A 12,916-nucleotide genomic window follows, 5' to 3' on the forward strand; every position below is an offset into this window, starting at 1 on the left:
TAACATTAGTTGCACTGAAATATTGGATTGGCTTCCACTAAAAGATTCTTAATGGGGGTGGAAGGAGAAGGGTCCCAACTCCTATTGGAATGAAAAATGTACACTATATATCACCACCTCTGAAATCAAAGGGCAATCCCATAGTCTGGTTGAGGTAGGAAAAATTACTTATTCTTTATTTGTACAAATGACATTGTATTAAATAGGATTAGAAAACCAATAGAATAGATGTCTATGTACCACGAATGTATCTGTGACAGGAGAGTGAAAAGATGTATAGGGTGGTGCTAACTTGAAACTCACTTTCAGGATGAGCAGTGGGTACTGGGAAAAATAAACACTATTCAACAAGAGTCAACAGTTATTTTGGCAAGTAGTAGCTTACTACTGTCACTGTGGCTTTACACCTATGACATATGAACGTTGTCTGTTCCTAGGGAGTAAATAAGCATTTGCCCAGTGGTCTCAGGAGTCACCTACAAAGTTTGGATATTTGCTATGGCTGGATCGAGTAACAGTGGCCTAAGCTTTGGAAACTCAAAGGAATTTGCTTAAGCAGCTTTGAGGGGGTCCTTACACTCCATGGTATATTTTTAGAACCTGAGAAAACCTCCTTATTAGGAGCTTACACATTTACATTTCTTAGGGAAGTCAGCCTCACTCTCTCCACCAGATCAGCTTTTAGAAAATGGAATGATTTGGAGTTGCAATTAAAATCCCAGGCAGAAGCTCTTCTAGGATGTTCCATTGCTTAACTGCAAAGAGAGCAAAGAAAAATAACCAATTCAAGTTCTGTACCTTATTTCACCTTCTCTAATGTGCCCTGCCAGTTCTTCAATAAACTTCTCCCCTTTCATCCAGTAGATCATTGGCCCGGACTCTCCACTGAATCCAAAGAATGCTTTGCAAGGGATGTTCAGAGGCTTACCTGAGGATGACAGAGAAAAATAATTGAACAAATGGCCCCTGGTTATCACTGGGAGACAGAAAAGGACTGTTTAACATCCAAAGGAAAGCTCAGAGGTGACCCATTTTCAAGTCTTCTTCCAATCATCTTATCACTGCACATAAGAAAAAAAAATTAGTCACAAGAGCTTCTGGGAAGTTTAAAAATTAAGATGTTATCAAAAATGAAAAAGTAAAGAAAATTAATCAGTTTTTAGAACTGCTTATTTTTACTGCCTCCCTTCTAGGAACTAACAGGAAGAAATCAAATGGAAACAATTCTCCTTTATTTTTCTTTTTTGAGAGTATTAATTACTGATTACTTGGACTTCCCTTTGAAGTTAACATTAATCAAAAGTGTAAGTTAATTTTTATTGGTGAGAAAATAATAATAGACTATCCATTATTATTAAGATTGCATAGGGGAAATTTGTTTATTTTGATGATTATCATTCTAAGAAAAATTGGATAATGCAAATCAAAGGAAGAATTTTTAATTAAAAAATATTTATAGGGTGCCTGGGTGGCTCAGTCAGTTGAGCATCTGCCTTCAGTTCAGGTCATGATCCCAGGGTCCTGAGTCCCATGTCAGGCTCCTTGCTCAGCAGGGAGCCTGCTTCTATCTTCTGCCTGCTGCTCCCCCTGCTTGTGCTCTGTCTCTCTCACTCTGACAAATAGTCTTTAAAAAAATATTTATAAAAAGTACATGCAAGGAAAACAGTCTAAACATGCCTTTTATATTCTTGGAGTTATTTATAGTATTTAAACAATTCTAGGCAATACTGCAGCATTTTTTATTATTCATCTTTGTGATTATAGCTAAAAGCTTTAATTATAAATTTATCATCAAATATATAAGCAATTATTTTTTGCTGATATTGATTTTATTTTCTTCTTGTAAAGTAGATTAATAAGGGAAGAATAGTGTAAAGAGCACAGTCTAGACAATTCTCACAAAAGAATCCCCCATTCATAAATCATAATGTAGCCTATAATTTTCTCTATAACATGCATTTTTTGCCCTCATTGAAGCACCAGATAAAGAAATTTCAAAAATATTTTTCCTTGTAGAGTACATGGTGAATTTGTTCTCATAATCACATAATGTCTACAGTTCTCAAAATCACTACAGCTCACTACAGCTCTCATAATCACTTGTATATTGATCTTTCTATAGTGCAAATTTATATCTCAGCAAAATGACATGCTGTGGACCTTTGGGATCATTCAATTATGTCAAAGCCTTTGGTATCAATAGTCTGTCATAGATATCTAACACAGACCTGAAACAAGGTTATTCATTGTTGCTTTGAACATATGCTCTGTGATACAAGTTTATGTAAAAATGAAAGATAGTCTGGTAGAGTGGAATGCGCACAGGAGATTTGGATCCTGGTTTTGGATCTATCATGAAAAAGCAGATTATCTGGCCCTGGGCAGATAACCTAACTTTTTATAAACTAACTTTTATACATGTAATAAGGATGGTAATATTCAGGAAGCTCAGGTAAGACAGTGTTTACAAAAGTACTTGGTGAATTCAAAAGTCCTATCAAAAACAAAAAACAAAAAACAGAAAAAACCCACACAAAAAACAACAACAAAACAAAACAACAAGAAAAAAACAAAGCTCACAAAAATCCCATCCAAATTTAGCATGGTGGTGTTTTCCTTCTGAGGCTTGGTCTTCAAGAAGCCTAAATTTGAAGCATAATCTGATGTGGATAATAGGATAGATAAATGTTAATTTTGGCTCTGCCAATTTCATGTCCTTTTTAAATTTATGAGCTCCTATGTGGTAATAGCCTTCTCTATCAATGCTCTATAAATATTTCCTGGATTCTAAAGTAGGTGTGATTTATCCAAGCAGGCGCTGTGTTCTCTAAACCTGAACACAGGGTCTTTTCTATGCCTTATTGCTCTTCATTCCCATGAAATTGAAGGTATTAAGGGACATCAAACCAGATGGCAGAAAAATCCCAGAGACTGTGATAAACATTATTATAAATAATCCCAGTTCCTAAAACTACCAGTATATACATTTATACACATAAATTCTGGTTGTTATTCTTTTGGGCTATGTTGAAGAATATACCAAATAAAATACCTTTTAGTAATTCCTAGCATGTGGGTGCTAAGGTCTGGTTTGATTTTAATGAAGAAAGACAATTATAGTAATGTGCAAAAAGGGACTTCCTTGAGGTGGTCTATCAAAAATGACAGATTCTGCCCTTTCCTTTTGGCACTATACAATGGGTACTAAACATACACTTAATGATTTGAGGAACTGCCAGACTGTTATCCAAAGTGGCTGCACCATTTTACACTCCCACCAGCAGTGTATGACACTATACAATGGGTACTAAACATAGCAGCAATTTCTTCTGGAAATGTTTTCACTCTCCCATCAGACATGTTCTTGTTAAATAAATGCAAGAGACAGATATTTCAGAGGTCTAGTTTTTTATGCAAATGCTGCATAAATATCCTGAATATTCTTTTTTCAATGGCTAAAACAGGAAAACTAACCATCATATGCAATACTCTGAAGAGAGTACTCTGAAGAGAGAGTATGCAATACTCTGATTAGCTTTTGTGTCAGATAGTGAGACTCAATGTGTGCAAGGGTGTGGACACCTCCTCTTCCAAAAGGTATGTGAGGGATCTCTGCATTGATTAAGCAAATAACCTGAAATGAAATCAATCCAGGCTTTTCTAAATTATGGCTCATGTGCATGTGCAAACTCCAATCTACCATTTGCATCTGTTTACTACTGTATTGTCTTGCCTCTGGACATATTCAAAGTCATTCCCATGGTACTATACCCTACTAGTAGAGATGACCAGCTCGCATTTGTATCTAAAGGGCATAGTACAGTAGATTGAAGACTATCAAAATAAAAAGAACTTCATGAGTTTCTCAGTGTTTTATGCCATTCACAAGAGAATGGTTTTGTTTTTTAAATGATTTTATTCATTTATTTGACAGAGAGAGAGAGAGAGAAAGAGCACAGGCAGGGGGAGCAGCAGGCAGAGGGAGAGGGAGAAGCAGACTTCTCGCTGAGCAAGCAGCCCGACTTGCGGCTTGATCCCAGGACCCTGGGATCAATGACCTGAGCCGAAGGCAGATGCTTAACTGACTGAGCTACCCAGGTGCCCCTAGAGAATGGTTTTATTTTTATTTTTTTAAATTTTTATTGTTATGTTAATCACCATACATTACATCATTAGTTTTTGATGTAGTGTTCCATGATTCATTGTTTGTGCATAACACCCAGTGCTCCATGCAGAACATGCCCTCTTTAATACCTACCACCAGGCTAACCCATCCTCCCACCCCTCTCCCCTCTAGAACCCTCAGTTTGTTTGAGTCCATTGTCTCTCATGGTTCATCTCCCCCTCCGATTTCCCCCCCTTCATTCTTCCCCTCCTGCTATCTTCTTTTTTCTTTTTCTTAACATATATTGCATTATTTGTTTCAGAAGTACAGATCTGTGATTCAACAGTCTTGCACAATTCACAGTAGAGAATGGTTTTAGATAATCCTTTTAGGATTACTCTGTATTACTAACAATTTCTTTATCACTTTCTTAAGTCTAGACAAGCAACAAAACATGTTCATACAAAGAAATGTACATGAATGTTCCTAGCAGCTTTATTTGGAATAGCCAAAAACTGGAAATAGCCCAAATGTTCACCAACAGGTGAAGGGATAAACTCTGGTATATTCATACCACAAAATACTAATCAAGTGTGAAAAGGAATAAGTACTGATACACACCACTCATCCATTGATGGACACAGGTTGTTTCCATATCTTGACTATTTTAAACAATGCTTTAATGAACATGAGAGTGCAGATATCTTTTCGAGGTAGTTTTTTTTTTTTTAATACCCAGAAGTGAAATAGCTGGATTATATAGTAGTTCTATTTTTCATTTTTTGAGGAATCTCCATACTATTTTCCATAGTGGCTGCACCAATTTACATTCCCACCAACAGTGCACAAGTTCCCCTTTTTCCACATCCTTGCCAACATTTATTTCTTGTCTTTTTGATTTTAGCCATTCTATCAGGTGTAAGGTGATATCTCATTGTGGTTTTGATTTGCATTTCCCTGATGATTAGTGATGTTGCGCATGATTTTATGTGTTGTTTGGCCATCTGGATATCTTCTTTGGAAAAAAAAAGTGTCTATTCAGGTCCTCTGCACACTTTTTGAGCAGATGATGATGATAAAGATAATGATGATTCGTCATTGTTATATAAGTTCTTTATATATTTTGGATATTAACCTCTTATTGAATATATCATTTACAAATATCTTCTCCCATTCAGTAGGTTGCCATTTTGTTTTGTTGACTTTCTTTGCTTTATGTTTTGATGAAATTTATATTTCCTTTTGTTTCCTTTGCCTTAGGAGACATATCTAGAAAAAACATTGCTATTGCCAATGCGAAACAAGTTACTGCCTGTATTATTTTCTATAATTTTTATGGTTTCAAGCCTCACATTTAGGTCCTTAATCCATTTTGAGTTTATTTTTATGTATGGTGTTAAAAGGTGGTCTAATTTCATTCTTTTGCATGCAGCTGACCAGCTTTCCTAGCATCATTTCTTGAAGAAACTGTCTTTTTCTCATTGTATATTTTTACCTCCTTTGTCATAGATTTATTGACCATATAATTATGGGTCTATTTCTGGGCTCTCTATTCTGTTCTTTTGATCTATTTTTGTGCCAATACCACACTGTTTTTTACTACTGCAGCTTTGTAGTATATCTTGAAATCTGGAATTGTGATACCTCCAAGTTGGTTTTTCTTTTTAAAAATTGCTTTGTCTATTCAGGGCCTTTTGTGGTTCCATACAAATTTTAGTATTATTTGTTCTAGTTTTGTGAAAATGCTGTTGGTATTTTGAGAATGATTGTATTGAATCTGTAGATTGCTTTGGGAATATGGACATTTTAACAATATTAATTCTTCTAATCCATGAGCATGGAATATCTCCATTTCTTTGTGTCATCTTCAATTTCTTTCATCAGTGTTTTATAGGTTTTAGAGTACAAGTCTTTTGCTTCTTTGGTTAAGTTTATTCCTAGATATTTTATTCTTTTGGTTGCAATTGTAAATAGTGTTGTTTTCTTAATTTCTCTTTCTGCTACTTCGTTGTTAGTGTATAGAAATCCTACCAATTTATGGGTATTAATTTTGTATCCTGCAACTTTACTGAATTCATATATTATTTCTCATAATTTTTTGGTGGTGTCTTTGGTGAGTTTTCTATGTGTAACATCCTATTGTCTGCAAATAGTGGCAGTTTAACTACTTCTTTACAAATATATATGCCTGTTATTTTTTTTAGCTTGTCTGATTTCTGTGGCTAGGACTTTCAGTACTACGTTGAATAAAAGTGGTGAGAAGGGACATCCTTGTCTTGTTCCTTATCTGAGAGGAAAAGATTTTAGTTTTTCACTATTGAGTATGATGGTAGCTGTGGGTTTTTCAAACATGGCTTTTATTATGTTGAGGTATGTTACTTCTATCTCCACTTTCTTGAGAGTTTTTATTATGAATGGATGTACTTTGTCAAGTGCTCGTTCTGCATCTACTGAGATGATCATATGACTTTTATCCTTCACTTTGTTGATGTGGTATCATATTGATTTGCAAATATTGGACTATACTGGCATCCCCAGAATAAATCCCACTTGATCCTGTTGAATGATCCTTTTAGTAAATTGTTGTATGTGGTTTGCAAATATTTTGTTGGGGATTTTTGCATGCATGTTTATCAGGAATATTGACCTGTAGTTTTCTGTGGGTTTTGTGGTGTCTTTGTCTGGTTTTGATATCAAGGTAATGCTGGCCTTGTAGAATGCATTTGGAAGCTTACCTTACTCTTCTTTTTTTGGAATAGTTTGAAGAGAATAGGTATTAAATCTTCTTTATATATTTAGTAGAATTCACCGGTGAATCTATCTAGTCCTGGACTGTCATGTTTTGGTAGTTTTTTTTTTTTTTTATTACTGATTCAATTTTATTACTTGCAATCTGTCTGCTCAGATTTTCTATTTCTGCTTGGCTCAGTTTTGGAAGATTGCATGTTTCTAGAAATTTATCCATTTCTTCTAGGTTGTTCAATTTTTTTGGCCTATAATTTTTCATAGTGTCCTCTTATAATCCTTTGTATTTCTTGGTGTCAGTGGTTATTTGTCCTATCTCATTTCCGATTTTATTTACTTAGGTCCTTTCTCTTGATTTCTTAACGAGTCTGGCTAAGGGTTTATCAATTTTGTTTACTTTTTCAAAGAACCAGCTTTTATCCATGTCATTGCAAACGGCAAGATTTCATTCCTCTAGATGGCTGCATAATATTCCATTGTATATATACACCACATCTTCTTTATCCACGTGGATGGAACTGGAGGGTATTATGCTGACCAAAATAAGTCAAGCAGAGAAAGACATGTATCATATGACCTCACTGATATGAGGAATTCTTAATCTCAGGAAACAAACTGAGGGTGGCTGGAATGGTGGGGGGTTGGGAGGGATGGGGTGGCTGGGTGATAGACATTGGGGAGGGTATGTGCTATGGTGAGCTCTGTGAATTATGTAAGACTGTTGAATCACAGACCTGTACCTCTGAAATAAATAATACATTATATGTTAAAAAAAAAAGAAGAAGATAGTAGGAAGGAAAAAATGAAGGGGGGGAAATCGGAGGGGGAGACAAACCATGAGAGACTATGGACTCTGAGAAACAAACTGAGGGTTCTAGAGGGGAGGGGGTGGGGGGATGGGTTAGCCTGGTGATGGGTATTAAAGAGGGCACGTACTGAATGGAGCACTGGGTGTTATATGCAAACAATGGATTATGGAACACTACATCAAAAACTAATGATGTTATATATGGTGATTAACATAACATAATAAAAAAAAGAGAACCAGCTTTTAGTTTCACTGATTTTTTTTTCTATTTTTTTTTTTAGTCTCATTTATTTCTGCTCTGATCTTTATTATTTCCTTCCTTCTATTCACCTTGGGCTTTGTTCTTCTTTTTCTAGTTCCTTTAGGTGTGAAGTTAGATTGTTTATTTGAGCTTTTTCTTGTTTCTTGAGATGATAGGCCTGTTATTCCTATATATTTCCCTCTTAAAACTGCTTTTGCTCTGTCCCAAAGATTTTGGACACTTGTGTTTCCATTTTGTCTCCAGCATTTTTTTTTAAATTTCTTCTCTTCATTGCTTCATTGACACATTGGTTATTTAGTATCATGCTGTGTACTCTCCATGTGTTTGTGTTTTTTTTCAGTTTTTTTTCTTGGATTTATTTCTAGCTTCATACTGTTCTTATTATAAAAGATGCATGGTATGATTTCAATCTTTTTAAATTTTTTGAGATTTGTTTTGTGGCCTAATATGCAATCTATTATGGAGAATTTTCCATGTGCAATTGAAAAGAAAGGGTATTCTGGTTTTGGATGGAATGATCTATATATATGTTATATCCATCATATCCAATGTGTCATCAAATGACACTGTTTCCTTTTTGATTTTCTGCCTGGATGATCATTCCATTGATATAAGTGGGTGTTAAAGTCCCCTACTATTATTGTATAACCATCAATTTCTCTCAGTATATCAGTCAATAGGTGCTTTATGTGTTTAGGTGTTCCAGTATTGCATGTGTAGTTATTTACAATTGTTATACCCTCTTGTTGGATTGATCCCTCTATCATTATGTAATGCCTTTCTTTGCCTCTTGGCACAGATTTTGTTTTAAAGTCCTTTTTGTCTGATGTAATTACTGCTACACCAATCTTTTTTGTTTGTCTCCATTTGCATGGTAAATGCCTTTCCATACCTTCACTTTCAGTCTGTATATGTCTTTAGATCTGAGGTGAGTCTCATTTAGGCAGCATATAGATGGCACTTTTTTTTTTTTAATCCATTCTGTCATCCTTTGTCTTTTGACTGGATCATTTTAGCCTTTTACTTTTTTTAGGATTTTTATTTATTTATTTGACACAGAGAGAGAGAGAGAGTGCGCAGAAGCAGGGGGAGTGGCAGGCAGAGGGAGAGGGAGAAGCAGGTTTACCAATCAGGGAACCCAATGCAGGGCTCAATCCCAGGACCCTGGGATCATGACCTGAGCCAAAGGCAGACGCTCAAGCAACTGAGCCACCCAGGTGCCCCTAAGCCTTTTACATTTAAAGTAATTATTGATAATTATGTACTTATTGTCATTTTGCTATTGATTTTCTAATTGTTTTTGAAGTTCTCTGTTCCTTTCTTATTCTTTTGCTCTCTTTCTTTGTGATTGATGAGTTTCTATAGTTTTATGTTTGGCTTGCCTTGTTTTTTTTTTTTTTTTTTTAATTTTATGTACCTATCATAGGCTTAGGTTTTGTGGTAACCATGTGGTTCATACATAACATAAATAGTCTATATTAATTTGATGGTCATTTAAGTTCAATCACATTCTTAAAAAAGAAAAAAATATATAAATTTCTATTTTTACACCCTCCTCCATGTTTTGTGTAGATGTTTTCATATTTTACAACTTTTTATTCATAACTTTCTTATGTCTAATTACATCCACTTTTTTCACTTAAAAGAATCTTTAACATTTCCCTTTTAAAAAGCTTTTATTTAAAATCCAGTTAGTTAACATACAGTGTAATATTAGTTTCTGGTGTACAATTTAGTGATTCAACACTTACATACAACACCCTGTGTTCATCACAAGTGCCCTCCTTAATTCTCATCAACTATTTAACCCAGTATACCACCCACCTCCCCTCCAGTAACCATCAGTTTGTTTTCTATAGTCAAGAGTCTATTTCTTGTTTTGTCTCTCTTTTCCCCTTTGATCATTTGTTTTGTTTCTTAGATTTCACATATGAGTGAAATCACATGGTATTTGTCTTTTTCAGTCTGACTTATTTCACTTAGCGTATTATACTCTTGGTCCATCCATGCTGTCACAAAAGGCACAATCTCATTCCTTTTTTATGGTTGCATATTCCTCTGTGTGTGTATGTGTGTGTGTGTGTGTGTGTGTGTGTGTGACATTTTCCTTATCCATTCATCTGTCAGTGGATCATTGGGTTTCTTCGTATCTTGGCTATTGTAAATAATGCTACAATAAACATAGGGATGAATATAGCTTTCCACATTAGTGTTTTCATTTTTGGGGGGTAAATACCCATTAGTGGAATTACTGAATAACATGGTATTTCTATTTTTAATTCTTGGGGGACCCTCCATACTGTTTTCCATAGTGGTCGCACCAGTTTGCATTCCCACCAACAGTGCAAGAGGGTTCTTTTTTCCTCCACATCCTCAGAAACACTTGTTATTTCTTGTCTTTTTCATTTTTGCCATTTTGACAGGTGTAAGGTGATATCTCATTATGGTTTTGTAAATCAACGATTACAAACATGTTTAAATAATTAAAGGAAAGCACATCTACATAATTAAAGTTAAATGAGAAGACTATCTCACCAAATATAATATATCAATAAGGAGACATTATTGGGCGCCTGGGTGGCTCAATCATTAAGCATCTGCCTTCGGCTCAGGTCATGATCCCAGGGTGCTGGGATCAAGCCCCACATTGGGCTCCCTGCTGGGCGGGAAGCCTGCTTCTCCCTCTCCCACTCCCCCTGCTTGTGTTCCTGCTCTTGCTATCTCTCTCTCTGTCAAATAAATAAAATCTTAAAAAAAATAAGGAGGCATTATTTAAAAAAAAACAGAAATTCTTGGGTTTCAAGTATAGTAATTGAAATGAAAAATTCCCCCATTGGATCTCAATAGTAGATTTGAACTAACAAAAGAAAGAATCAGTGAATCTGAAGGTAGGTCAATTGAGATTATCCAGAGCAAGAAGTAGAAAGAAAAAAAATTAAGAAGACTGAACAGAGAGTCAGAGGCCTATGGAACAAAAATCAAGCATATCAACATACACATAATGGGAGCTTCCGAAAAAGAGGAGCTAGAGGAAGGGGCAGGAGGAGTATATGTAGAAATAATCACCAAAACTTCCCAAAATAGTTGAAAAGCATTAATCTACACATTCAAAAAATTCAATAGGTCCAAGTAGGGTAAAGTCAAAGAGAGATATGCCTAGGCACAACATAATTACACTTTTAAAGCCCAACACAAAAATAAGACTTTGAAAGCAACAAGAGAAAAACAACTCATTACATTTAAGAGAACCTTATTTCTCATCAACAACCATGGAGACCCAAAGCCAGTAAGATGATGTTTTTCAGGGGTTGAAAGAAAAAGACTGTCAATGAGGAATTCTATATCTAAAAAATCTATCCTTCAAAATTGAAGAAAAATTAAGACTTTTACATATAAACAAAACCTAGAGATTCTGTCTTTCCCACAAGCAATATTAAACTGAACTTTCAGGCTGAAATAAGAGAACACTAAACAAAAACTCTAATTTACATGAAGAGATAAAAAGCACCAGCAAAGGTAACCAGATAGGTAAATATAAAGACAGTGAATATGGATTTTTGTTTGTTTCTCTTTTCTTATCTGATTCAAGATATACAAAAATAATTATAAAACTGCATCGATGGGCTTATAATATGTACACACATAATTTGTATAACAATAATAAGCTTTAAGAAAGAAGGAGGAAATAAGATAATAGTTACAAAGCTTTTTGCTTACTATTGAAATTAAGTTGGTGTTACTCTATAGATTAAGATAGAATGTCAGTTGTAATCTCTAGGGCAACAATTAAGAAAATAACTCAAGGGACACCTGGGTGGCTCAGTTGCTTAAGCCTCTGCCTTCAGCTCAGGTCATGATCCCAGGGTCCTGGGATTGAGTCCCGCGTCGGGCTCCTTGCTCAGCGGGGAGCCTGCTTCTCCCTCTGCCTGCCTCTCTCACTCTCATTCTCTCTGACAAATAAATAAATAAGATCTTAAAAAAAAAATAACTCAAGAATTTAGTAAAATTGACAATAAGGCAATTACATTGTATAAAAAAATATCTGTTTAAACTTCAAAATGGGCAATATTAAATGAATAAAAGAACAAAAGAAGTAAAATTAATGGAAAAAAAATAGCCAAATGGTAAACATAGATCCTGTCTTCTCTTTAATTACATTTAATGTAAATGGACTAAATCTTCCAATCAAAAGTCATATATCTGTACAATGGATTTAAAAACCGTTGTCCAATCATATGCTGCCTACAAGGGACACACTTTTGATTCAAAGTAGATTGAAAGTAAAAAGATGGAAAAATATATACTATAGAAAGAATAACCTTTTTTTGGCTATCCTAATATCAGGCAAAATAGAGTTTAAGGCAAAAGAGAGTTACTGACCAAAGAGAGACAGTTGAGAATGATGAAAGGAACAATTCATAGGAAGGATATAATGATTAAAAATATGAATGCACCTAACAACAGACTGCCTAAATACATGAAACAAAAACTGACACAATTGAAGGGAGAAATACATAATTCATCAATAGTTGGAGACTTCAACAACCCACTTTTACAAATGAATAGAACAACTAGGCAGAAGATCGGCCAGAAATTAGGAGATTGAAACAATACCATAAGTGAGTTATATCTAACAGACACAGAATACTCAAGAGCAGAATACACATTCTTCTCAATAGGACATGGAATATTCTGCAGGGTAGACCTCATATGGGCCATAAAATAAGCCTCAATAACCTTAAAAGGTTTTAATTTATACAAACTATGTTCTCTGAACAATATAATGCCAATACAGATGTTAAGAAAATGAGGTTGAAAGGAGTGTAAATATTCACATCCCTTTGTAGGGAAGGAGTGCAAAATGAGGCCAAGTTGTATGATAAAGGCAAATTGCAGAAGAGTCTATGATGAAAAACTCATTTTGGGGCAAGATGAAAACACAATGAAAGTGATAGAAACCTGACATCATTTGTGTACACATAGTCATCCTCTATAC

General features: G+C 34.9%; 1 protein-coding gene across 3 annotated transcripts in view; it reads right to left on the bottom strand.

Moving 5' to 3' along the window:
• The window catches only part of IL1RAPL2 (interleukin 1 receptor accessory protein like 2), a 1,179,835-nt gene that overhangs the window by 53,555 nt on the left and 1,113,364 nt on the right, over positions 1-12,916 (bottom strand). For all 3 annotated transcript variants that reach the window (XM_032397763.1, XM_032397764.1, XM_032397762.1), the window contains one exon: positions 799-928. In XM_032397763.1, the coding sequence (XP_032253654.1) occupies positions 799-928 (130 nt within the window). The remainder of the gene's footprint in view (positions 1-798; positions 929-12,916) is intronic.

Source organism: Phoca vitulina, unplaced genomic scaffold (genome assembly GCF_004348235.1).
Source record: "Phoca vitulina isolate PV1807 unplaced genomic scaffold, GSC_HSeal_1.0 scaffold103, whole genome shotgun sequence".
NCBI lineage: Eukaryota > Metazoa > Chordata > Mammalia > Carnivora > Phocidae > Phoca > Phoca vitulina.